Source organism: Drosophila gunungcola, unplaced genomic scaffold, assembly GCF_025200985.1.
Source record: "Drosophila gunungcola strain Sukarami unplaced genomic scaffold, Dgunungcola_SK_2 000001F, whole genome shotgun sequence".
In the NCBI taxonomy this organism is placed as follows: Eukaryota; Metazoa; Arthropoda; class Insecta; order Diptera; family Drosophilidae; genus Drosophila; species Drosophila gunungcola.
In genome coordinates this window covers 15,192,551-15,219,849 of record NW_026453197.1, presented here as the reverse complement: position 1 = coordinate 15,219,849, position 27,299 = coordinate 15,192,551, and the positions used below count along the sequence as shown (strand labels likewise).

Sequence of the window (27,299 nt, the reverse complement as noted above, 5' to 3'; positions counted from 1 at the left end):
AAGTGTGAGTGGCAAAGCCACAAGTACTGTCCCTTTTTGGGATCGTAACTCGCCTGTTTTTCCCAATATTTTGTTGCCCTGTGTAGCTCTGCAGCTGTGTGTGTGCGCGTGTGTGCTTGAGATTTTTCATTTTAGATGTGGTCGCTAACTTGCCACGCATTCGCCTCCTTCTGTCTCCCTCACTCTCGCAACTCTGTCCCGCTCTCTTTGTGCATTGCAAATGAAGCCACAATAATAAAAGCCCCAGACTCTCATGTGGGTACACTGAAAAATGATGCGTCCACAAAATAAGATCTAAGTTTTCTCTTTTGCAGAACCACCAAAAATGTTTTCGTGCCAACTTTGAAATTGTCATTTTACCATAGTTTAATTTTCAGATTTTAAATAGCTTTATAACTTAATTTATCTGAAAATGTTTTTATTTAAGCTTAAGAATAAAATTTTCTGTAAGGCACATAAGCAAACAATTTAGAAAATATGGAAAACTCTTTTAAAATATCAAGATAGTAAAAAAATGTATTTATTAAACGCAAATCATAGTCTTATCTTGTCTTTTTCTTGAAATTGTGTTTTAAGATATACACTGTTTTGTTTTTTGTAATTGCCATGACAACTACTATTACACTTTATACTTTTGTTTCATTCACATATAAATTACATTTTTTTTTCACTGTGAAGCACGCACACAAAAGTTTGTTTGTGGCTTTGCCAGACTGCAACAACCTACAAATTATAGTTTTAAGCTGGCTTTCCCCACCAGTTTGCAGTGTTTTCCTCCAGTTAGAGCCATACTTGTACTCGCAGTAGCTGCTCTTATCATTGGTGCTAACATTCTGAATGGTTTTGCGGGTTAGTTGGCCCAGCTTTCTCCTGTGTCTGCCCTTCTGCTGTCAACTCTGTCTCATCGTAAAATCTAATTTGCTTGTATTATTGCCACAGTTCTCGGCGAGTTTCTTGACTTTTGAGTTTGTCTCTATTACGGGTGACATTTGTGACGTCTAAATTGAATAATGCTGTTTAAGTGCGATGTGTGAAGACATGATCCACTTGCGATTGGGTTGACTTGACACTAAAATGTAGTAAATTTTCAATTGTGGTTTGGGTAGTGTCAAATTACTTAGTAAATAAATTTCCGCCCCACAAGCCATTTGGAGGTTCTCTTTGACTCGTATGTTCTCTTTTAAAACATTTTGTATAACACTTTATAGTTTTGCTATAAATGTGAAAGATTTTCTTTATTTAAATATTGGGAGTTCGGAAGTATAAGAAATACTTCATTTAGCAATTTAAGTAAAATGTTGCGAAAATAACTTATTTCGAAAGCTTTTCGTCTTGTATAACGTTGAAAATATCCTTGATAAAGGTAGTTTTCGAAAGCCTTGCGAAGGTCTTATTTTCTGACTACAAAATTGTATAAGCTTTTTTCCAGATTCCCGAAAGATTGTTTTATGAATTGGATAGCTGTAGCCTCCATAACTGGAATCTCATTTTATATTATAGCAATCTTGACCATGTTGTATAAGTATAAGAGTGCTTGTAAAATTCAGTTATGAATTCAGTTGGCTTACTAAAAGCTCTGCGAAACATTCTTATACGTTCTTGTCAAACAAGCAAAATTTATAGGAAAAAGCTGTGCAAAATTCTGGGTTCAAAGCTATTCCTTAAATTAACAGCTGTAAAATATATATTTTTTTGGTTATTGGTTTTTTGTTATTGTTTTTATTGTTCACATGAATTCACATGAGTTCATATATATTTCGAAAATTTCAAGTCTTATATGCAGTGCGACATATCGCCAAAATTATATAATTAGAGCAATCTTGTATACGTATAAGAAAAAGCTCATCGAAACATTGTCAAACAAGAAAAATGTATAGGAAAAAGCTTTTCATTGTACAGAATCAGTTCGTTCAGTCCTGCCATAAAGCTTTTGTGGAGAGTTTTCTTAATTTTTCACATAAACCTTCAATCCCAGATGTTTTCGCAGAATTTTCATAATCGCTTAAAAACAAAAAATTAGGGGTAGAAACGATATTCCTTAAATTTACAGCTGTAAAATGTTTTTTTGTATTTTTTTTAGGGCAATGATAAGATTACTTTAAAAGACGAGGTATTTGATGCAAATATGATATCAGGAAAATGTAAAGTTATAACACTTATTAATCAAAAACGTAACTTTATTCTCAAACCCAATTTCTTAAAAGAACTTCCAAAAAATTGCTAATGTTTTTTCGATTGCTATTATCAAAGGTAACCCACACGTCTGGGCCACAAAGACTCAAATTCAGTTTTTGTCAGTCAGATCTTGGCCAAATGTTCACATGAATAAATCTGCTAGCCGAGTTGTTTGTGCAATTTACAGTGACTTTGTTTTGGCAATTGCCGGAAAACCTTTATACATTATAAAACAGTTTGGTCTGCCAGTTTGTTGAACTCAGTCAAAGTTTAATTGTTGAGGTTTCTGTTTGCGTCTGACATTTGTGTTTTTGGCCGTCGCCCGCTCACAAACTTCACTTGCATATATATGAGAATTTTTATGAGCCGCTCATTAAGTATTTGGCGCAAAAGTTTTAGCAGCTTTATTTCTATATTACCCAGTTTTTTTACTACGAACTCTTTTTTCGCAGGCGGTGTGTGGTCAGCTCGTTGGAAGCAAAAGTAAGTCTCAAGTGCAGTTGACTTTTAATTGGGGTCGAAATCAGTGGCGTTGGTGTAATTATGCAATGGAATGCTTGGCAGGGAGATTACCATTTTTTTCTGTCAGTTCATGTAGATTTTTAGTATGCCCAATTTAGAATAACTGCCGAAATGTCAAAGCTTGAGGTCAGCTTATCTGGCTTTTATGCAAAAAGTGACTCGAATGTCCGCTCCAAGCAGTTCCAATTTATAAAAACTTATCGATGTCATCAATCACCTCAGCGCACATGCTCTTTACCTCGAGCTAAGCTACAGACTCTGCTCTAGATAAATAACTTTATTAAGTGCTGCAAGACTCCATGTCAAAGTTCGCAACTTGCGGGGCAAAAGTGCCCTGAAGAAAGGAAAAAAATGCAATTGCTTTGGCAAAAGGATGTGGCGGGGCCACAAATTGATATTGAACTTGAATCGAATGGCAAATGCTTTGTGCTCGATATTAATCAAAGTTGATTGCCTGTTAATATGGCGAAGCTATTGGATTGCAATCGCAACTAAAAGTTTGGCCAAGTGCATCAAATTTACTTTCAAATTGGGATGCCTCTTACACTTATTGAAATTCGAATTGAGAGATTCTGTTTTCAACAATTAACAACATTAAAAGTCAGTCAATCTAAGAATCATTCGACAGTTTTTCGAAATTTGTATCCCGAATTCAATTAAAAATTGTGCACTAGTTAACTTTTTTACAGACTACATCTATTTTTGCTCTACAAAATTAGTAAAAGAAATAAATGGATTAAAGTACAAATAGTATTATTTCCGAACTAATAATATTAAAGAACCCAGGTAATTCAAAATTAACATGAGTGTCACCTTGATTACCTTAAAGCAATTTACTTAATTAATTCTCAACCCGTAAAGCTTCTTGTATATATCAGTTGGGTTTGTAGTGCAAACTTCGGTTTTTTAATAAACCTGAAAAATACACATTAACTAAACGCCCGGAGATTCACTTCTGAGATGTTGCTTCATAATTAAAAATCTTCATGGCTCCCATGGAGGAGAGTCTATTCCCGTGGGCATTCCCTCAACAACTTTAACTCGGAAGAAAGTAGGTGAAAGTACTATTTAAACCAGCCTTGCTGAAATGCTGAAGAAGAGAAGGGTTTGGAAAAAAAAGTTCTACACGGCGGGTTTGGGTTTGGAAAAAAAAGTTCTACACGGCGAGAAAGAACTCTTTGGCCAAGTTAAATATGAACAGACAAAGAGGAAAAAGGCGAAGAAAAAATTAAAATACGGAAATATGAGAGCGGAAACTTTTAAACCTTTATTCGAAGAGTTGGCTATCGCTGAGTATTTTTTATGCTTTGCACGCTTTTTAAAGGCAGTTGCAAATTTGGAAACCATTTCGAAGGGGGTGAAATACTTCAGGCTTCTTTATTTATACACTGGAAATTCAAAAGTTTTTTCTTAGAGTATTTTGCTATCGTTGTATCCATTATCCATTTTTTCTTTTGCTTTTATCCGTTCAAGAATTGCAACGCGTTGAAACTTTGAAATTAGCATTCCCGATTTCCTTGTTTCTTGTTTTCTATCAACACTTTGATTAAAAATTTAATCTTGTGTAAAGTTTTTAAAGTTTTTTTCTACAGATTTGAGACTATCTCTACTTAAATTCTGTTTTTATTACTTACTATTTTTGTATTAACATGAAAAAGATTTTGAATATTAAATTCACTTCACTTTACTAATTTCATTTTTATTTTCGCCTTCAGAAACTATCTGGGACTGGTCAAGTTTTCGTTTTCATCAAGCATAAAATAACACGGACTGGCACTTACCAATTAACAAAAGTTTCCAAATATGCATTTGAATGTCGAATGCGGCTGAGTCCATTCAAATTAGAAGCAGTCGATTTAAAAGCCCCGCCACTCGCCAGCGTGCTTTTCTCCCCCTCTCTGTCGCTCTGTAGCTCAGTCTCAGTATGTTTCTTTCGCTCGAAGGACTCTGCTGGCCGCTTCCTTGACTCTCCACAGGCTCTTAGGCTCGGAAAAGCTGTCGATGGATGCGCTCAGCAGTTGGGATTTGTTGTCGCCACGGCGTAGGCAGCATCATCTTGTCCAAAAGTTTTTGATTTTAATTGTTGCATTTGGCTGGACTGGTATCCTTGCTCTTGGTCGCTTTCTTCTTTCTCGAATAACAGAGGCAATTAAACTTTCAGTTCTTTAGTCGGGGTCGGCAATCGTGCAGCAAATGACTGACCCCGCTCCGATTTATCCCGTCTGTGTCCTTAGTTATCGCTGTCACTTCTCCACTTCCTGTTGGCCAGTTGCAATTTCATGCAATTTTCTGGGGCAATTTCGCTCTCTTTTTTTCAGGACTTTAAGTTATTTTTACTGCCGGTTTTGTGTTCGCATTTTTGGGGAATTGGACAGTTTTTAACTGGATTTGTCAATTATTGCGATTTTGTGCTTCCTATTGAATCCAGCTTAAGTTGTTCCCAGCTCTGTAAAAGGGTAAACGAAAAAAGCAAGAAGATTAGACTTGCTTACTTGGGTAAACAAAAGCAAAAGAAAAAATAGTGTTTTAAGGCATTTATAGTGTAGAGATATGATCAGAAATTAAACTTTCTGCGTTTCTTCTCTGTAAAAAGTTCTTAAATTATATTTAATATTTTTTTTGTATTGTACTTCACAGATTTTTTCACAGAAGTGCACGAATGTGTTTTAATTAGTAATCCAATTTGTGGTCTTAATTTCTGTTTCGTGGTCACAATGAAGTCGAGTTAAATTGAATATTAAAAAATGTTTACCCTTTATGCATTTATTTTATTAAAAGTATGCGGCTTAATAAGATCACAAAAAAAATTATGGAATGCAACATTAACTTGTTGGTATTTTTATTCACCACCAGTGTAAATGATTAATTATAAGCCCAGTCAAAGGCGAGCATCGCACAAATTATTGGCATAATAAATATTGAACAGAAGAAAATAACAACATGCCAGCACAGACACGAGGCGCGACAAACTGAAATATTAAGTGCGATTAAAAATGCAATAAATGCAAGCACACAAAAACCGAAATTGAATAAATGTGTGGCACAATTTTTCTTCCTATTTTTAAAATAAAGCGTGCATTTTTGCGAAGCAAACAGTCAAAATAGCAGATGAGTTAAACAGTAGCCGTGCCATAATTAAAATATTAAATAAAGCTGGTAAATTTGCTCCCAGCTCACCAAAGTCAGAAAAAAGTAGAGCTTAATTTGCATTCATTGTTGTTATTTTGGTTTCGTTTATATGCCATATCATACAAGTCTTTTATCGACCCAAAATGATTGCCATTAAATTTGGCTGCCCGATGAGCTGATATTATCGCCTTCTCATTTGCATTGTAAACAAGTTTATTGTAATTTAGAGGTTACTTTGCATAAAAAACATTTGAAACAACCACAACAACTGCTACTTTTCAATATGTATTGTATATGCAAACTTCCTTATTCTTAGAATCAAACCACCAATCATTTCTCGTTGAAAATTTGTGAAATGAACAAACATGATTAAAAGATGTTTTAGTCATCTGCAAATTGATGTTCAAATACAATTTTTATAAAATCAAATCAAGTTTTTAAGCTACAAGCGTTTCTTAGATTGCAATAACTTTTTAATATTTGAAAAATAAATAATGAGGAGGTTTTTATAAAAGACTTTGTAAGAAACTTTGTCACATTGCATTTGAGACCTAGTCTAGTCTAGTCTCGTCTTGTTTTTTCGCGGCCTGTCTCTTTTATGCCATGAATTACTTTTCTTGACGTTTTGTTTTCTAACAACCGCAAAAGACAATAAGGATGCTAGTGTGTGTTTTCCCCTGTGTGCGTGTGTGGAAACGCTCGCTTCTCCATTTTCCTCTTTTTTTTTATTTGTGCTGGGCACAATAAAAGACAGTTTAGAAATCAGTGAAGGGTCGGGGACCGACATTGTCATTATGTTTTGGAATAGATGCAAATGCTGCCAGTTATTATGCCAAGTGTTTGTCGCTTTAAGAGAGTATTTTTCTGGCTATGCTACTTGAAAGCGAATAATGATCCCAACCGATAACAGATGTAGTCATCAGCGAATACGAGAAAAATTTTATGCTATGCTAAAGTAATTTAATAACAATACAAGATATATATAAATATTCTTTTAACTCTAGATCCAATTTGTTTCCATAAAATAATCCACAAGACAGGGTTTAAAAACTAAACTCTTTAGGCAAATTCATACGCCAATCATGTAGACCATTTATCAAACACTTTTCCCATCTTTCGAATTAGACGCGAAAACTTTTCTTCTGACACGCACACATTTTCGTGGGAAACTTTCATCGAACTGGTAGCAATTTTCCACCATTTTCTGCAGGCGAGGCGTGCGATGGGTGAAGCTAATCCTGTGCTATAAATCACAAGTTATTAATGCTCAACGTGTTCGCTGTAGTACTGCTCGATTTCCCAGCGGAAGTTGCTGCATCATGGTGATGATCATCATCTGTGACCTTATTGGCGTCTCATCATCACAGGACCTATTAAGTTACCTAATTAGCGGTAAGCTCTATTTAACCGAAATTGCAGCAATATATACCAACAACTTGTTGATTAATACACCACGATTAAGAATATCAGATGTTAGGAAAATGAATTCGAAGAATTTAATAAAACATATTTAATATATTATTTAAAAATATTTTTTTCTATTTTTATGCTTTTATTTATTCGATTTTCTCCACAGGGCTTAAATTTACAAGGAGCCACATAAATTGCACAGATAAATTCTTCTAAATGCCACCAACACAAATTGTTTTTCTGAGCTCTTAGCATTTACTAGCAATCGTTATCTCCGTTTTTCAACTATAGTACATGACGACCAAATAAAACCGTCAGCAATCAGCTTATCCATTGCTTTTCCATTGAGCTCATCAACAGTTGGAAATCAATGCCAGGACTCCGAAATTCACTCGCCGGATGGTGAGTGTCTCAAATTTTCACATGGAACGAAGCATTCTTGCACTTTATTCGGACATTTGACATGACCACTGACACGTGTAAGCCAAGGCACGCGCTTTTAGCATTCCACGTTTCATCTCCATACAGTGCGGTTCATCTTTATGTATACCGTATATATATATGGATCGACAGGAGCTGAGAACAAGAAAAAAAAGCAGACTAGACGGGTGAGGAGCAGCATCAGCAGCTCATGTTTCTGCGAAAGACATGACCATGTCATTGTCATTGGCCAACAAGGCCAAAACTCCAGCGTCATGTCACGTCAACGAAACCAGTGCCAAACCCAAGCCGAAACCAAAACCCAAACCCAAAACTCAAATGCGACTACAGATTAAGGAAGAGGAGGGGGCGTGTCAGCAGATATGGGGGCGTGGCAGGGGCTCCAGACAGATTCGAGGAACAAGGGGACAAAGCATGAGTTATGGCTAGATATGACGACTATGTTCAACAATTTCTCTCCATGATTCTTTATGATTGTGGTGCCGGGTGGATTGGGTGGTTCGTTTTCAAGTGGGTGGTGCCTGCGGAGCGGTGCAATAGTCACTGTCTGTTCAGCACATGGCAAACATTTTTTACGAGCTAAATATGTGAGCTCACGGCAAAGGCAACTGCCTGGGACCCTATTTATACTGGTGGTTTTTAAAATGAACCATTTCAACCATTTAAAATTGAACTTAGTTTCTTATCATTTTAAAAAACAGCCAGTTTTGAGGTGAAACCAATTTTGACATAAATAATTTAAAAAAAAAAAACTTTTGTATTATTATTGCAAATATGTTTTTTTCTCTATACTGCTGATATTCAACATATGTTCAAAGATAAGTTTTTAATATAATGATAAATTGTTAAAAAAAATAAAATAAAATAATGTTAGATTTATTTACTATATGTTTTATAAAATTTTTCTAGATCTTCTATAATTTGTTCATTTCTGTTAAACTAAGGCTCTTTTTCAATATTGACAACCCTGAGTGTCAGTCGCCAAATCCGAACCAATAGCTAAATTTTCGCAGGCAGCTGCTGTTGAATTCTTTGTGGCGTGTGCTTAATCCAATTTCCAATGCAATTGTCGCTACTGAGATGTGCCAGAATCGAGGGGGCGATGCAACTCATGCAAACCCCCCCTCTGATCCTACCCAAAAAAAACCCAACCCATGCGTGGGAAAGGGACTCCAATGTGGTTTGACAATGTCGGGGCGAAATTTTTTATGTTTTCGCCATTTTCCCCGGACAACGCCCCAACTATTTCGGAGCCAGAGCAGTGGGAGGAGTTACAACTAGATGATGGACAACCCTGCTATGCTGCTCACTGCGGTTGTCCCCGTAATTGTCGAAAAATTCCCAACCAATGTCCCCACATCGCACATGGATGAGCACAAGTCAGAGGGATAATTATGACCATGGAGGAAAATGGCCGGAAAACAAATGACAGGTGCGGATTCTGATTGCGAACGAGTGGGAACAGGGGAAAGCTCGGTGAGAATCCCAGCTAAATAGACATCGAATTAAACAAATCTTCAACGCACATAGCACACAGGTTTTGGTTAGGCATTTTAGATGCCATTGATGCTAGTTCGCACTTTCTGATTACTGGGTGATACACTACAAAGAAAATTATGTTTAAGTTGGGCATCTAATTATTGCTTAATTTGAGTTATTAAAAACAGCAGTAGTAAATTTATTTACAGACAGACAGTTACAGATTAAATAGTTGTTTTAAAATTTTATTGAATGTATTGCGTGGGAAAAACCTCAATATTTTTATTCAGAACAAATAAAATTAATGAAATTTTAATTGATCTTATAACTAGGGTACTTATAGCCATTCAGCCCTTAAAAAAACCCTTTATATGTAACTCTTTTGGCTTTGTTCTAACTTCGAATTCAATAATGTGTTCCTTTTTTTAAGTGTAAGAGCATGAGGATCTGACCGTTGAGAGCGGTCTAGCAATTTGAAAGCTCAATCATGTTGCAGCAGCTGTTCGTGCGAGTGGCCAAAATGCTGAAATGCCAAAATGCCGAAATGCCGAGACGCGTGCGCTCCGGCTTAGGGGTTTTCAGTCCTATCTACTACTTCCACCACCCACTCACTCACACATGGACGAATTATGTAAATGACATTAATCCTTATGGCGCACAATAGTTTAACGGTTCGGCGCTTTATTGTCACGTCCCAAAAGAGAAGCAGCCTCAACAATGGCAAACTCCGACCGTCCGAATGGCATCCGACCGGACTGGACCCTTAGTGCGTAGTCCGTTGTTCGGAGACCGGAGTCCGGAGTCCGGAGTCCGGACTTTTAATGCCCACGTGCTGGGGGATTGCGTGCTCCTCTTTTCCAACTTCCCCTCGTTTGCTCCTCGAATGACAGCTAACTTTTTCCTTGTTAATTGCGAAATCACTTGGTGGAACAAAAACGAGCATTGCCCCCAAACACTATATACCCACATACAGCACCCAAACACACACCCACTGCAGAGCTTACATAATCAATTACGTGATCAACGTGATAACCTTTCCTTTGATTTGATTTATGCCCTGGTACTTGTATCTTGGGATACACAGTCTGTGATGTTAAAGGTCTCTTGGCTTTGACTTTTATTAATTATTGTTTTTTTTTGAACGAGGGGGGATTTTATCTCACCAAGATCAGAAAGAAAGATTTTATGGAATTATATTTAAGGAACGAGGCTGTTAATATATATTATCAAATATTTTTCTAGTACAACAGTAATAAACTTCTATTAGCTATTTCCAAACATTTTGAAATTATTCTTTCTTATTTATTACTATTCGCGTAACGTCGTTATACACTCTGCTTATAATGTATCACATTTATCGCATGTTGACTCAAACAAGGACGTCCGAATGACATTAAAATGCAATGAGTTCTGAGTCTGACCATTTAAGTGTGGTTATTAAAAATTAAGTGCTTTTAATGGCCAAAAGGAGTTGTGCTAGTTGATTGTTATTGAAACGCTGGCAATTCCATGAACAACACATCCATTGCGCATTAAGGGTCAAATAAAAACCGCAATAATCGCTTAAGAAGTAAGAGAAAAAATTGCAGGCGATTACCTGAAGGAAAAAAAACGCGAGCACAAAACCAGCTGGTGGTGTTAATCGCTGACCATTTTCTAAAGTGCTTTTCTCTGCACTCAACCCGTATGTTGTTCCCCACACTTCATTGGGTTTTTCGCAACACGATTAATTTGTCCGTCGCCTAATTAGAATAATACAACTAATGTGGCCAGATCAACTAAATCCCACCCTCCTTCTTTCACATGCGCATAATTAGCTGAAGCACTTTGAGTTTTCGCCCCTCTCCATTGTATCCATATCATTAACCTTCGATCCGCACAAATTCATGATGTATAAAAAAAGGAAGAGGAAACCTTGGCGGAGGGGAATGAAAATCACAGTTTGGTTTTATGTACACGCATTAATGTGATTTTTGGAGTGGGGCTATCAGTGGGTGGTTGCCCTTGGGAACCATGGGAAACAGCGTGGATGAGTGCTCCTGGATGGCCGTGTACTTTTGGTTTATTAATTCGCTGGTAACATGCAATCGCCTTGTTTGCGGAAAACTCCATGTTGATTTTGGCCATGGAAGCACACCGAAACTGCGAAACGATGGCCAGCGAAATATAGGCAAATTGCTAACTGACTGATATCCCGCAGGGAATTTTCATATGAAGACTCTATGGTGTAAGGAGAAAACTTAAGGCCACAAACATAGTTACACTGATAAAAAATGGAGTAGTAAAAACAGAAGCTTAATTTTAAATAAAATTTTCAAATATTGAAATCAATTCAGAAAAATGCAATAGTAAATGTAAGATTTAAACAAACGAAGTATAAGGATTTTTTTTACAAGTGTAGAGTAGTTTTGAATTTATTAAGTCTTAGATAATATAAGCAGGGTAGCTTTTGAAAAATGTTTCTGATTTTTCTAAGGTAGTTATAAGGTCGTCCATAAATTTCTTAATTTTGAAATATAAATATAAATAAATATAAGCAGGGAAGGTGAAGAATTTTTGTTCTAATATTTTCTTTGGCAGCTATATGTTCGACCCGAAACTGCCCAATTAATTATTTTGAACTGCCATTTGCAAATTATCGCTTAACATGCAATTCTATGAGTCCCGAATGAACACAACATAGAGCATCCCTTCTATTGCCACTTAAGTGGCTTTGGTGACTCCTGGCAGACACCACTTATGTCCTTTCACAGAGGAGTTTCTTTAAATATTTAAAGAGCAATCGACTGGCCTGGGATCTCAATCAGTGCTCGAGAGTCACAAGAGCGAGAAATTAAACATGCAGCTCGTTCATTTTTGGGTCACTCAATTAAATGAGTGCATCTTGAAGAGCACTCGACGAGGTAAATTCTCCTGCTTCTTCGCCAGCTCCCGCAGGACTCGCTTTTCCTCCGGCTTGTCCACCAACTAAATCGATTGCTGTTCAATGCTCGATGCTGAATGCTCCTTCCGAGAGTCGACGTCGATGGGATGTCTTTGTTGTTGGCCCGTTGGCTCGGTCAAGTTGCCGTTTGATTAAAAGGACATTGGGAAATAAAGTAGAGCAAAGTATGTGCTAAACTTTGTTCAAGAAGGACAGAGTAAAAAAAGAATTCACGTGCCCTGCGAACGTTGTCAGGAGGTATGTAATTGGTAAGTGCTCATTAGAAATGCTCCAGACAGAGACGAGGTGGGTGAATGTGAGTGGTTGATTTTGTTGGGTGGCTCCAAGCCAAGTGCATTTTCAATTAAGGAGAGCAAAATATTTTGGCTGCACTTTGGGCGAAGGAGCCAATAAACTGTGGAATTTACGGCAGGTACTAATAGCTTTTTGCACATTTATCCATCCGGTTCTTGGTTTATTTTGAAGCAGCTCAACACTTGCTCTGGAAAATCGTATCTGCAATTCAGTGGAAACATTTTTGCAGACTCGGTTGCTATTGTACCTTACATATTTTGCTAAAGCATTCATTATGATTGCCAAAAATGATTTCACTTTTACCAAAATGGTATGTAAGCAGACAAAACTGGACTAATTGAATAGAAGTTTCAAACTCCATTTGCATTATGGAGAAATTTTTTAAAAATTTTTGGTCGGAAATCTGTTTCATCTTTTGGAGATAAATTGATAAAGATTTTGTATAAGACCTGCAGTCAATGATGTACTTTATTTATGAATATTTAAATACATCTTAAATACATTTTCAATTAATTTTGTAGTGGGCTTTGAGAACTTTTCCCCCAAAACAATTTTCATATTTGGCGTTTGGAAATTTCCTTCAAGTTTGCCAAGCTTTTGTTTTCCTTTTACAGCTCTTAGACCATTCAGAGTTCAAGAACTCCGTTCAATCCCTTGCAACTTGAAGTCACTTTGAAGCTTATGTTTTGGAACAAATTGAATTGCTATTATGCACTCTGGGCCACAATTTGCAGCTGGAACAACAACTGCAAGCCGTCCAGGGAACAACTGATGTGTGGCAACCGCATTAGGGCATCTTCCCTTCAGCAACGGATTTGCCGCCTGATCCTGTGCCCTTTCCAGCTCTTTTTCCTGCCGAGGCCGCTCGTTTTTGCATTCACAGTTGGCTGCCGTTGCTGGGAACTTTTGCCACTCGAGTACATTTTGTTTTTGCAGCCGATTAACAGTGTAAAGAGGGCAACAGTCGGCTAAAAAATAAGACGTTGCAGATTGTTGCTAGCTTCTGTACTCTTTCAACACAAAAAAAAATATTTGTTTGGGCGTTTTAATAAAAAAAATGCATAAAAAAATTGCTTCTCATTTTGAAAAGAAAATATTGTATTTTATATCATTTTAAATTAATATGTAGTTATAAATATATTATATTTGCATACATTTATATATTATATACAAAATACTTCCAATTTTTAAACTATTATAAAAATTTGTATTATATATTATGATTATGTTCAACATTTTACATTTAAATAAATTATTTGTTTCTACCATACTTAAAATTTTTAATTTGTTTATTAAATCTTTTAAAATCTTAAAAAAATTGTCAATTTATTTCCCATTTTTAATATATGTTCAAACAGTAGTCGTTAAATTATTTAATATGATTTTAATCAAGTAACTTTTAATATCATTCTTGGCAAACAATAACATTTGGCAGTGGTAAACAAAATTTTTATTTTATAAAACCCGTTTTAAAAATAAGAAAATATCCTATATTTCTTGAGTGCATTTAATTCTGTCCTCTTTGTTCCACATTCTCCCCTATGCAAAGCTTGCCGCAATATTATCCGACTTGAGAAATGCACCAGCCAGGCGTATATTGACTTTTCTGTAAGACAGATTGTTTCGGCCCTGCCAGGGCAAGTGCTATCCACCCGAACCGAACTCCTCCACAAAGCATTGCTTTGTGTCTGTAATATTTGATTTTTACTATCACTTGGCATTGTTGTGCGAGCTGTGCGGATTGTGGGGAAAGATTACAACGAGCCATCAGCATAATGTTTGCTCTGCGAAATTGAATTGATTTTTACTACAATTTTTCTAAATAAGTGGCACTAAATTTTCACTTTCCTCATTTTTAGTTGCTAACCCAGTTTATAGTTTATATACACACAAGTTGTCTAGCAAAACTTAACAACAGGAAGCTGCTGATAGCAGAAATAACGCACACACACGGTATCAAACTGCCAACAAATATTTTTGAGTTACAGCGGAAGGTGCAGGTTCAAAGCTCTGAGAGAAAGATTAAACGGGTTGGGAAATGGGGCGGTGAAAATTGCTGTGGTTCAGGTAAAAGGGATGGTAACTGCTTTGAGTGCTTGGCAAAACTTTAACTTATGCCTGCACTCCGCTCATTTTCATTATGAACATTATGCATGTGTTTGGTTAAAACCAAGATTTCACGAGTAAGACTAGACACGCCGCAGAATGAAACACGCTTCCTAAGGAAATACAAGTCTAGCTAGAAATCGAAAATATATATTTTTTTATTTATAAAATAAATAAAAGATAGAGTTTAATTAAAGATGGGAGACTGAACTTTTTATAAATAAAGTTTATAGATTTTCAAAGCCAAATATATATAATATGCTTTAAAGACAAAATAACTTTTTGGAAATAGAAAAAAAACTCAACGTTCGACTAAAAACCAATCTGCTTTAAAGATTTCCTAATTTTTTTGCGACCCTGTAATCGACAAACCATACGAGGTACAAGCTTTAAGAAGGAATATTCTCAAGGCTCTGAAAAAATCAAGCGTTCTTCCGTCGTTGTAAAATGCGTCTGACGGAAAAGCTTAAAGAATTTACCCTGTGTGTGTCGAACATAAGTTTGGTAAACAAGAACTTTCGGTGGCGAAATCTTCTTCTTGTTGACGTAAAAGTAATTTTCTGCAGATGACAAGTTATTCAAAGTACCATAAGAGTTTGGATTTGAAACAAGATATGCTATTTCGCCAACTCTGATTCGCAAATAAATTTAAAGGTTTCCTGCATCAAATTAATGCAAACGTCAAAAGGATCATAAATCAGTTAAATTAGCTAAATAATTGCTCTGCAGAAGAGACGGACAGCAGACAGAAGAAACTTTTTGCATGTCTAAATAACGGAAAATGTTCCGGCGCACACATACACTTTGACGAAAAAGAAAAGTAAAGAATTTGAAAAGTAGCCGACGTGCAATGTTACATAAATTGAAATTGTTGTTTGCAATGTGGAACTTGCCAGTTTTGACAATTTTGGCCCTCCTTAAAGCTTAGTTTTTTTTTTATATTTAATTAAACTAAACTTACATGGGGAAAGTTATTGTGCCATACAGATGTGTGAGTGGTACTATTCTTACTGGGCCGAAGAGTAAGCAAAAGTCATTTAAAACTTTCGTGTGCTTGGTCAGCCATGACTTAGCATGCATATCTCATAGTCAGGACTTGAAACCCTTTTCCTATACAGAAACTTTTTCGATATTTCAAATGCAGCGAGTACAGATGGAAAAGAAGGATAAAGAAAGGGGCGGCGGCCTGTAGACAATAACTTTCCAAAATCCAATTACGAGAGCTGAATGTGTTCGGTGTGTGCCTTTATTTTACTTTTCGGTAGGTTTTTCTGCAGCCTGCATATTAAATTAGCCAGCAAATTGAGTAAGCCCTGCAACATCTGACCTTTTTTCCACCCCCTTAATTCTGAGGTTTGTGCTGCCAATTCGCAATCAAATTTTCTTTATCACCGGTTCGGTTTTTCCGAATCAGGTCGAAAGGATGTCCGACTCACTAATAAACAAGTTAACAATGCAGGAAGGAAGGTTGGTTGTAGCCTGATATTGCGTATACGCAATGTGTTACGTGTGCGTGCTTCGGGGAGAAAGTTGTACTATTTCCTCCGTCCGCCCTAGGTTAATTTCATTTGTCAATATGAAAGCGCAAAAGTGATTTACTTAAGTGTAAACTCATTTTCCACTCAACAACAGAACAATAACAGCAAAGGCAGCACACCATTCATTGCACTTTGTTTGTGTTGTGCTTGTTGTGTTGTGTTGCAAGTGTCGCAATATTCCTGCCACAGCGGCAGCAACAACAATGTTCCTGCGCTTTTCACCTTAACAACATAATGGCAATCAACTGATGGAAATGACGCAGCCACAGTTTCCAGGAAGGATTCGAGTGGCTGGCGAAGGGAATTGAAATTGGCTGGGCTGGTGGATGGCAGCAGATGGCGAGGAATCTCGCAGGTGGCATTGCTCTTGCCATTATTCATTTAAACCTGGGATTGGGGCAGAAAGTGTTGCATTGCCGCACAATCGACAAATAAGCCCTAGGCAATGTGTATTCTTTTTCAACCAAGGAAAAGGTCCTTGGATTTGCTTCTCGGCTACTTTTGCAATTGAGAGATATTCAGGCACACCCACAAACACAAGTCTGCGGCTTTCGATTTGTTTGCGATTTAGATATACAAATCGTGTGCCAGCCAAAGGTTGCGTTCTTGCTGCTGGCAAATTTTTAAGTAAAACAAAATTGCTTTCGTTAGACAAATGCGGCAGCATGCGTGGGCTTCGATTGTGTCTTTATTTTTTATTAAAATGCTCAGATTTGCGCTGAGATAACAATCAACCAAGCCAACGGCAATTGCTCGAGGTATTTATGGGTGCTCAATTTGAATTGCTTCAAAGGAAGCGATTTGTGTGTAACAATGAAAATGGACTACAAGACATTTTCATAAATAAATTAAAAGAGATTGTCTGAATGGAGGATTATTAAACGAGCTTTCTTTTTTGTGGAGTAATCTATGAGCTTTACTTACCGTTCCGTTGGCTCTAATTCAGCGATCTGAAAATAAAAAGAAAATTTTGCTTAATAAATTTTTATTATGACAATTTAATATGTCAAAGATTTATTTATATATTTTTTTATATACATTTTTAATACATATTATTTAATATGTCAACGATATAAAAACATTTTGTTATTATTTTTACTAATATTCTTTTAGACATAAGATTATAAAGATAGTTCATAATCTATAAGTTGTCACTTAAAAAAAAAACTTATTTTGTCTCTAAAGTTAACTTTATTATATAATTTGCATTTGAATTTTTTGATGTGTTTTCGTCATTACGTATAGCTATATTTCTTATATGTTTCATTTCAACAGCTTTCCTTTTAAAGCCAAGCATTCATCTAATGAAATTCCGGCCAATGTTTCCTTGAAATCTTAAATTTTAATGTCACAACACAATTTCTCGTTTTTGCTTATATTGTTGTTGTTGCTGGCAGTTACACCATGATTGCCAGGCATTTTTGTTGTTGTTGTTGTTGCCTTACCATTTCAGATTACGGCCAGAGTTTAGTTGGCACACAGGGCTTTTTCCCTCCTAGCTGACACATGCCTACAAGCTTATTTATAATAAAAAATCATACATGAGCGCACAGACAATGAGACAATAGACGAGAATGGTTGGTACAAGCGGATAAGGGGGTGGATGGCAGTGGCTCAGCAGAGGGGTGGCCGGAAAAAAACAAACAACAACGTAAACGGCACGAAAAAATTCTGGTTTGGGAAAAAGTGTGGAAATGAAAGGCGGCTCGGCTCGACTCGACTCTGCCGGGGACTTGAGCTTTTCCTGCCATGGAATTTCCAGAACCAGAACCGTCATTAACTGTTATGCGTGTGTATGTAGGTCTAGAGTTATATAATACGGCGACTCATACAAACACACCTCATCTAACCATTCATTGACATCATTTGGCATGGTAGATAACATTCAGACAAGTGCACACGTGCACTGAGAATTTTATTTTGGATAATTTTATTTTACGAAGTTCCAAGCTGCAAGGGTGGGAAATAGAATGCGACATTCAAAATGATTTCGGTCTGGAAGTCTATTAGATTCATACGAAAGTGGATTGTCCCATTTACATTGCATAGTCTTATACACCTTTATAAATCATTTATTAGCTTTAAAGATTTTTTAAGAACTCATCAAAACATATTTTATACCAGGTTAAAAAAAAAAACAAATTTAAAAAAAACCATGAAAAATTTTGACCTACATGATATTCCTTTCATTAATAAAAAAACTAAAAATATTATCTGAGTATATATACTTGTAATAATAAATTTTTAATTTTTTTGAAATGTATTTCGATCTTGCTTATGCCAAGTATCAATCAGTGTCCTTTTACGATTTAAAATTGTACCTAATCACTTTAAAAACAACTCTGAAAGGTTGAATTTTCCGACAATGTACGGGGAATTGCGAGAGGTCCTAGGTGGGGCAATGGGAGGGCTGGGATGGAGGAGATGGCAGGAGACGAAGCGCTCCTGCCACCTTTAGCAAGTTTCCCAGTACAGCCGAACAATGTAATGAAATTTTCGAAATATCTATGATGATTTGCGGTTGCCATGATTGTCGGCCAGAAGATGCTAGCCTCCCCCAGCTGCACCCGCTTTCTTCCCCTCATGCCGTCCCTCTATTCGAATCCTTGTTTCACACATCCTGCCAGTTGTAGGCCAGGATTCCATCGCATGGCATTGCTCTGCTGACTTGCCCCTTGGTTTCCTGGCTGGCAAGTCAAGTGACTGAAGTCACACTTTGGGCTGCCTTTTGCTGTCCCCGGGTCCTTTTAGTCCTTTGGAGCGGCATGGCTGTGCGCCTCTGTGGGGGTGGCAGGGGGCGTGGCATGTGTGTTGGTGTGCTACTACATTAAGCTTTGAACATTGATTATGATGATATGGAATTTAAAATCATAAATTCCGACGACTCGTAAATTATATTTTTCAAAGGAAAAAGTTATTGGGAAAATTTCTCCACAAAGTATGCTATAATAAATATGATTTTGGAAAATGAACTGAGAGTATTTAGGCTTCATTATAAGCTTACAAATTATCGGAGCCATCTTTACCAACTTTATAATCTTTTATTTTAATTCAATTTTAAAGGAAACAAACAATTTCTAAAGATAAAATGGATTGTGATACCGTACCGTATATGCAATAAATCACTTTTTTACGTTTTTAAATAATCATTATATTGATTACGTTCAGTAAATAAAGAAATGAATAGAAATGTATCAAGTATAATGGCCTCCACAAAATAAACATAAATTACTTGTGTAATTTTCCAAAACAAAATGGAAAAAAAATATACAACTAGGTTACTAAGTTTCATCCTTCTCGGATTATTGCGTTTATAGTTATCCACGTGGGAACTGATGACGCGAACGCCGGGGAAGAAAAGCCTCTAACTTTTTTAATCTGAAACGTGTTTTTAATGGCATTTTCATTTCTTCACGCTCTCGACTTTTTGCTCTCGTTGCTGTGCAACATTTACTTTACTAGCCAAGCCTCGAAATGGGCGTAAATTCAAACTGGCAGCAGACAATAATTGCATTATTTATGGTGATGACGATGGCGAACAAGTGTGGCAACGAGATTTCACTTCACTCCCTTCAGTTCTGGGGCTTCCGAAAAAGTTGTAAGGGAATTATTGTGAAATTTGTGGGAAATATAACGAATATGCGCATTCGCAATGTCTGAGAGTTTTGGTCGCATGCAAACATACATTTTTGTGTGCCATGCAAAATAACGTAATAACATTAAATATGCAAATGCCTTTTGTCAGCCATTGCCTTTACACATGACAAACAGAGGATAGGGGCGTGGCGGTGGCAGGGGCGGGCGTACACATTTACTTGTATTTGTATTCATTCATGACGATTGCAGAAGGAATGAAATGGCGGAAAAGTGGAAAAGGTGGGGAGGGAAGAGAGGAAGAAAGACTTCATCACACATTTTGCAATTTGCATAAAGTGAAAATGATGCACATTTCTGTTTTCCTACGACAATTTGCCTTTTATTGATTTTCTTTGATTTCCTTCACTCAAATCGCACAGTCAAGGCCTCCACACTCCATCCCTTCACGAATTTTGCCCATTTCCCACGCAATTTCCCTGCCCAAGGAACTCTCTTCAGGGGTCCCCGACGCATCTACATGTGTTTTGAATGACGTTGAGTGCTGCTATGCAAACATTTTCTAACGAACACTTAGTGCAAATAGATTTGAGAACTGCCAGCTCATGTGAAGTTTTCCATTTTCCTTTGGCCACACTCCATACTCTCGTAGCTAAGTTCTTCTTGGTTTTCTTAGCCGTTTTTTTTATTGCATGCCAATTACTTCTTATTTTATGCTGCAGCTGCATCACCATGGAGTCTTTCAATTTCATTAAAATTCCCAACAATTACATTTAAGCAGACACTATGCACTGTCTGGGATTTTATTTACATATGAACTGGGTGAGCCAATCAAATTATATGGGTTTTACACAGCGAAAAAATCTTATGGTTTAACTGTCTTTACTTCCAGTTGTGTCGTCAAAAAGAATATGTATAATTAATAATTATAACATATTTATGTTTATATTTGTATTCATATCAAACTGTGTTTTATTTAATGCCTAATTTAAATTTATCAAATGGAACTTTGGCTTGCACTTTTTTCTCTGCACAAATGATATTTCCCAGAGTACACCATCAGAAAAATATATTCTTTGAACTGTATAAGCGCCTGGTTAATCAGTCAGTTTATCGGTCACACGACTTAATAAGTTTGCCAACTCTGTAGAGCAATTAAAAAATGCCAATTCAATGCTCTCTAAGCGTTTGAAGTTTGTCAAAAGTCAGTCACTTCCGCTGGATTCCTCCGCTGTGTGCGGAAAACTTGTCCCGAGCTGCCGGCAAAGTTTGCAATATCACCAAGAGCCACATCAATTGACTGGCTGTCCGCCCAAGCGTTTTCCGCATTTTGCGACTGGCAACTGCTACGCATATTGGTCTATAAAGTGCGCTCAAAATATTTGCCACAACTTGTGCACTTTACCTATCACACAAGTTGAAGTTCGTGTCCTGTACCGCGCTGCCCCCTTCGAGATTTGTTGTTAATTTTTGGGTAAATTTGTCGAAAATGTTTCGGTCCGCTGCGCCAACCTCTCTTTACGGTTCCACAAAGTTCTTGCCGCATACTCTATGCACTTTTCCAGCTAGTGTAGCGTTCTGGTACTTCTGTGGCAAACTTTTAATTGATTCAATCGCCTGTGCATATTTTCGGTTCACTTCAGTTTGGTTTGACACTACCACAAATATGAGTATTCACTTTTACTGTATTTGTATTTTATTTTGAGACATCAATTGGATTTTTACCCACAATATAATTGTGAACTGATATTGTAAAAAAATTGTTTAGAGAGAACTTAGTTTGTCTTTACGGAAACTACTGTACCAGACATAGTGTGTTTAATGGCATTTAATATGAAATAAGATAGCATTTAGTATTTATTGTTATTAGATTTTGTTCTTTTTTTTTAAATAGTTATTATGAATAATTCAATTTTATTTAATATATTTCGTTCAGTGCACTGACTAGTTTGTAATAAGCCAGCAACTAAATACCCAGCAGCAACTGTCAGTTGTCGTTTCTGAAAATGGTGTGGCCGAGTAACAAGGGAGCTCCCCAATATGTTCGTGCTGCTCCCGGCGTGCTTGCGAAATTAGTTAGAGGATTAAATTTGTACTTTAATAGGATTTCTCATTAGGTGGCGTTTCACGATCGAACCGGAATATTTGTTCGATACACACAAACACCACTAACACGCAGCGCCAGCACCCTCTGGCCATTAATTTCAAGCCGCACAAATTCAAGTATTCACTACCCAGGGACAGGAACAGTAGTTAAGTGCGGAAGCTATGCAAAACAGCGTGTTTTGGGAAAGCTCATTAGTTGTGGACTTTAGTCGACAGTTAATGCGTTCAGAACTGGAACGATATTTGGAACTGCCTTACAACTGACGCCATTTCTGGATCACAGCGTAGGCACTGATTTTACTCCGTAACGTATGCAATAAACATAGTTTTGGTACGCTTTATACAATTAAGAAGCTCCAAACACATTCAGCTTTATTTTCTCATTTGTGAAAAGCCATAAAAAGCCATTCTGGCGGTTTTGTCATAGGATTTAGTGTTCTAGTGCAACTTTCCGCTATTCAATCACAAACCATTTCACTTATAAGCCACCAGCGTATCCACATTTCAGCGCCCAAGCCGCGAATTCGCATTCACAATTAACCACTTGGCAAGCCATAAATTTAACACACACACTGAGGAAAACCACAGTGGGGCATGCACACATTCGCCAGTGCGGAAACCAAATCATTAGCAAGAAAAATTGACCAGGCCAAAACAAAAACCAAAAAGGGCCGGGATTTTATTGAATTTTTCGGTGCTGGGGGAAAACAGAGGCTTTGATGGGACGCCAAGGCAGAAGCGGTGGGCCACGAGGGTTGAACAAATTTCCATCAAATGCATTTTGCAGTTTTATGCCCCGGCAGTTAAGCGACCACATCCGCCAGGGGCCAAACCAAAATAATAATGTAACCAGCAAAGTATTCCACACCATATGCCCCATCCAGCTATTCTCAGTTCCTGCCACATGTGACGCAGTGTTAGCAAACACGCCAGATTTTTAATTTGTTATCTGTTTGCTTTTATTGCTGTTTGTGTTTTTTTATATTTCCGGGAAATATTGTCGCCGCTGTGATTTGAACTGAGCTTACAGCCTGTCGCTCCGCAAAATGGTTTTGTGATTTTAGCACAATTCAAAACATGGCACAAAAAGGTCTAAAACCATTCAGGAGAATAAACGTGAATCTCATATTAAAGGATTTTGTTTAACGCTGAGCAATTTAATTAGTGAATTTTATTGAAACTTTAGTGAAATAATAAACTAACATTAATATTACTATGAATTTGTATAACATTTGTGCTTTTTAAGATAAGGTCATCATCGCTGCATGAAATGTTGGCACAATCTCTACCCAACATTCCTCTAAAGCAGGCGAAATCTTAAAGCCTCTAAGTCTTCATAAATTAACGCTTCAGTGAATATTAATGAGGAGGCCATAAAGCACTTCGCCGTTCAGTAGCTGGGCAAGTGCGAGGGCGATAATCAACTGCAAGTGGCCAGTGAAAACAACAGGCAACTGCAACTGGCCGGCAATCAACGATTCCGAGCTGATTAAAATCGCAACCATTTCGACTGTGAGGGTGAAAATTAAAATCAAAACGGAAGGGAAAAGCGATAGAAGAGGGGATGTGAGTGGAAATCAGAGGGCAAATGGCTAAGATAACTGAACTCCAAGTCATGACCGTACCATCAATGCAGGCGCCATAGAAAACAATTGCAATTGCTGGAAAAGCGAGATGCGAGCATCGGACAATGGCCAGTGCGGGTGGTCTGAAAATGGGATGGGGGTTTTTAAAGGGCCGAGGGGAGCTATCCCCGCCCCGGGGAGTGGCGCGAAAAACCAGCATCGTTCCCATGTGTGCGCCGTTAAACGCCGAATTTATGCCTTGTCCTGCAGCGAATGCTGCAAGGCAACCGATGGCCAGCACAGTACCTCTTTTCTGATACACTGCCTGCCATAAGTATCGCACAAAAGGCATAAGTGCAGCGACGCCAAAGGGTGAAAAGTGGCGAAAGGGATAAGGGTTTGTGGACACAGGAAGCGGATAGTTTATATTGCCTCACCGACAATCGCAAGCATGCAGGATGCCAAGTTCCCTTTGGACAGGCATCGTTTTCATTTAATACCAGGTGCACCGTCAAAAAGTACTCAGAAATTGGTTTCAGAGTGCCATGTATACACCAGAAAAAAAGTGGACATAAAATGCAATTCAAAATTTAATAAAATAACAATTTTATCTTGAGACTCAAAATAAGAGGGAAAAAGTAATAACAAACAAGATTTTCCCTGTAAATTTTTGGGGGGTTTTTTTAAACTAAGTCATTTAATAAACTTGATTGAGATTAAAGCTTTTTTATCACTCAAATATCTAAAAATCAATATTGATTAAATTATTTTTGGACCATGTTACATTTAAGCGATTACACTATCTGTACAAATGAAAAGATTATAGTATGACAGACAAGTACATAAATTTCAAAACTAAATAGTTTTCACGTATTATCGAAAGAATAATTTATCTTCTTTAAAATCAATAATTGTATAAATATAAAAATTTGCTTTAAACATAAATCTGATTTTCCAAAAAAAATAAATTACCTGAAGCAAAAAATTTTAACCTGCAGCGCTTGCTTGAAGCGAATGCTTCACTTGCTAAAAGAAATTCCGAGCAGCCATGCAGATAGGGAAATGCCTTTTCCGCTTTCCACGGACTACACCAACAAGACTATGAGTTATGTGTTGCGCTATTAACATTTGTAATGCTGGAGCACCCAACATTTTCCCGCATTCTATTATTTTTTCGTCGCTGGCAGAGCACTTAAAATTAAAAATTACAATTACATTTAACTTGGCAGTCAGAAGCGAAAATTTTGCCGCTCTGCGCCAGAGACCCTCTTTTCCTACCCCGGATGTCCTCAAGATGTGCTGGCGATATTTTATTTGCCACTTGCTTGGCTAAAAGTTGCAAGTTGGCAAAAGCCAAGAAATGAAGACGCCAAACAATACACAGGACATTGGACACAGGTTTGCCATTTGCCATTTACCATTTGCCATCTCGGCCTGTTTTTGTCTCTCGCTGGCAAAAATTCATTAAGTGGCAAATAGACGCATTATGTTTATTTGTTTTTGGCGTCCGCTTTGGCCCAAAACTTTTGAGTTACAAGGCGAATACTTTGTGTAAAATGCATTCTTACTGACGCCTCTTTTAGTGGCAGTTGGTAAATGAGTGTTGGCCAATAAACCTCAATGGACCATTAACCACAAACTTTTAATTGAATAAATTAAACCAGCTTACATAAATTTTCTGGCGAAATTTCCAACAAAATGCAGTGCTGGTGGAATTTTTCAGGCATCCAGACGGCTGCACTGCAGAGCTGGGTGAAAATTTCAAAAATGCCTCGCTGTCATCGACAACAACGGAAATTGAACTAATTATGTATTAGTTTGGCTTCAGGCGGAAAATTTCGATGCTGTGCGGACAAAATTGGCTTTTCGAATGTTGTCGCTCGTTGCAGATTTGTGAATATAAATTGAGGACGCAATGGGCAACCGAAAATGGTTTCCCAAAAAGTTGGGCTTTTTAAAATACATTCGATTAGATTGGCTCAATTGAAAATCAAAATGGAAATCAATGGCCAGAATTTGATTTAGATGGGTCTATTTTTCAGCTTCAATTAGCTGAAAGTGCCTATCTTTTCCGTTTGGCCAATTTATCCAGACCACCTGGTGACCGCAATTCCAATGCACAAAATAATAAATAGTCATCAGGTTATTGTCCTTGTGAAAAATAGAACGAAAATCGTTGGCACTTGAGGTACATAAACATACACTTCACACTGATGGCCTTGGCATCATTGTGGGCAAACAAATCATCTGGAATTGGGGGAACTCCAGCTCACGAGGCTCCATAAAAATAAGCCATTTGCGTCTGGAGTGCATAAGTATATATGAATGAGTAGATCGTATATTATAAGTAGACGGCACATTTAGCACACATTAATAAAACCGCAAAGGACGTGAGACGAACAAAAGAAAAAAATAGCATCATGTAAGAAAAAAAAGGTTGGGGAAAAAGAATATATGCCCCAGAATCGGCTGAGAAAAATCTTCGACACACGCAGACACTCGCAGCAGCAACAATCACTCATCATAATGAAGCTCAGACATCGAGAATAAAGTTCAGGATGAGAAAGAGGTGTCTATATGAAAGTCCTTTATGTGTGTGTGTGTATAATCCTGTATTTTTGGCAGGAGTAAATTAATTAAATTAATTAGGGCTGATAGATGCATGTGTATTTATAAGCATGTGCTAGAAACGGGCATTAAATCAAATGCCCAGTGTGTTTCTGTTTTTGCCCAGAATTTAACGTGCCAAATGAACAAAGTCATAAGTTGCTTCTGTTTGTGCAAAAAATTTCTTAAGAAAAGGCAAGTAATCTGATTATACTTGGATTTTCATCTTTATACGCAAATATCGAAAATAATATTGGTTGAACAAGTCACTGAAATAATTGAGTCTCAAATTGTGTGGAATTGCCTATAGAACTGTTTAGTTTGACTATTAAGTGATTTAGTTAAATTAATAATATATTGTTCAAAGGAGTCGAATCGAATTCACTGAATCTTCTCAACTGCTATGTAATTGAATTAAAGCGCTTTTCGAAGTGAGTTTTCCTTTTAACCTTTCAATAATGTTAAATTAAATTGAAATCAAACAAATAAAGTGAGTTCGTTTAAAAAGCAATTCAAGAATAAAACTTGAATAAACTCCAACTAAACTCCTTTTAAAAGATGAAAACTACAAATATAAAATTTAAATTATAAAATTCCAAGTGCTTTATTCAAAATAAATTGACTTAACAAGTATAAAATTAAAAATTATGGTAAAAATTAAGTAAGAATTTGGCTAAAGAATTTGACTTCGTAAAAAAAATTTTTTTATCTACCATACTAACAAACTACTTTGAACAAACCAAGTAAGCTCTTCAAGATAAATGCTGATCTAATCTTATATACCACAGATAAATTTATCAACTCATTACTAATAAAAATTTGAATAAGATTAAAAATGTAATTTGATTGTCCAAAGTTCAAACGAAATATGAATTAGAAATGCACCCTTTAAATATCTAATTCGCTTCGGGGCAGTTGCAAAAAATGTAAATCATTTTCATGCTAATATTTGTTCAATCCAACCGTTTAACCTTAATGGGCCCGCCACACATCCCATCAATAAATTCATTCAGGATTTTGAGGGCTCTCAATGTGTTTGCGATTCCGTCCACGACAGTTTGGTTTGTTGTTCATATCAAACGTGTATATCCCGTATTTGTATTTTATATGTATATATACTCGAATATACATTCAATTCCGCCAGCCGGTTTGCTGAATTGCGTGTATCATTATTGTTGTTGCAAAATGTTTTCAATGAATATTAAATGTCGGTGCAATTTTAATTTGATTCACCAGCACGCTTTTTGTTTTTTTATATGACATTCGATTCTTTTTATCATTACAAATAAATTACAATAAATATTGTTTTTGAGAGCGGGTATACAGACACGCCCAAAAATACACTGATGAGGATAAAAAACGTTTCCCTTTTCTTCTTAATTAAGTAAC

General features: G+C 36.8%; 1 protein-coding gene across 1 annotated transcript in view; it reads right to left on the bottom strand.

Moving 5' to 3' along the window:
* Positions 1 to 27,299, bottom strand: part of LOC128263064 (putative neural-cadherin 2) — a 119,247-nt gene that overhangs the window by 71,175 nt on the left and 20,773 nt on the right. The window contains exons 3-4 of the mRNA XM_052997725.1: positions 16,963 to 16,988; positions 4,479 to 5,143 (exon numbers count right to left, since the gene is read on the bottom strand). Of these exons, the coding sequence (XP_052853685.1) occupies positions 4,479 to 4,533 (55 nt within the window). The 5' untranslated portion in view covers positions 4,534 to 5,143; positions 16,963 to 16,988. The remainder of the gene's footprint in view (positions 1 to 4,478; positions 5,144 to 16,962; positions 16,989 to 27,299) is intronic.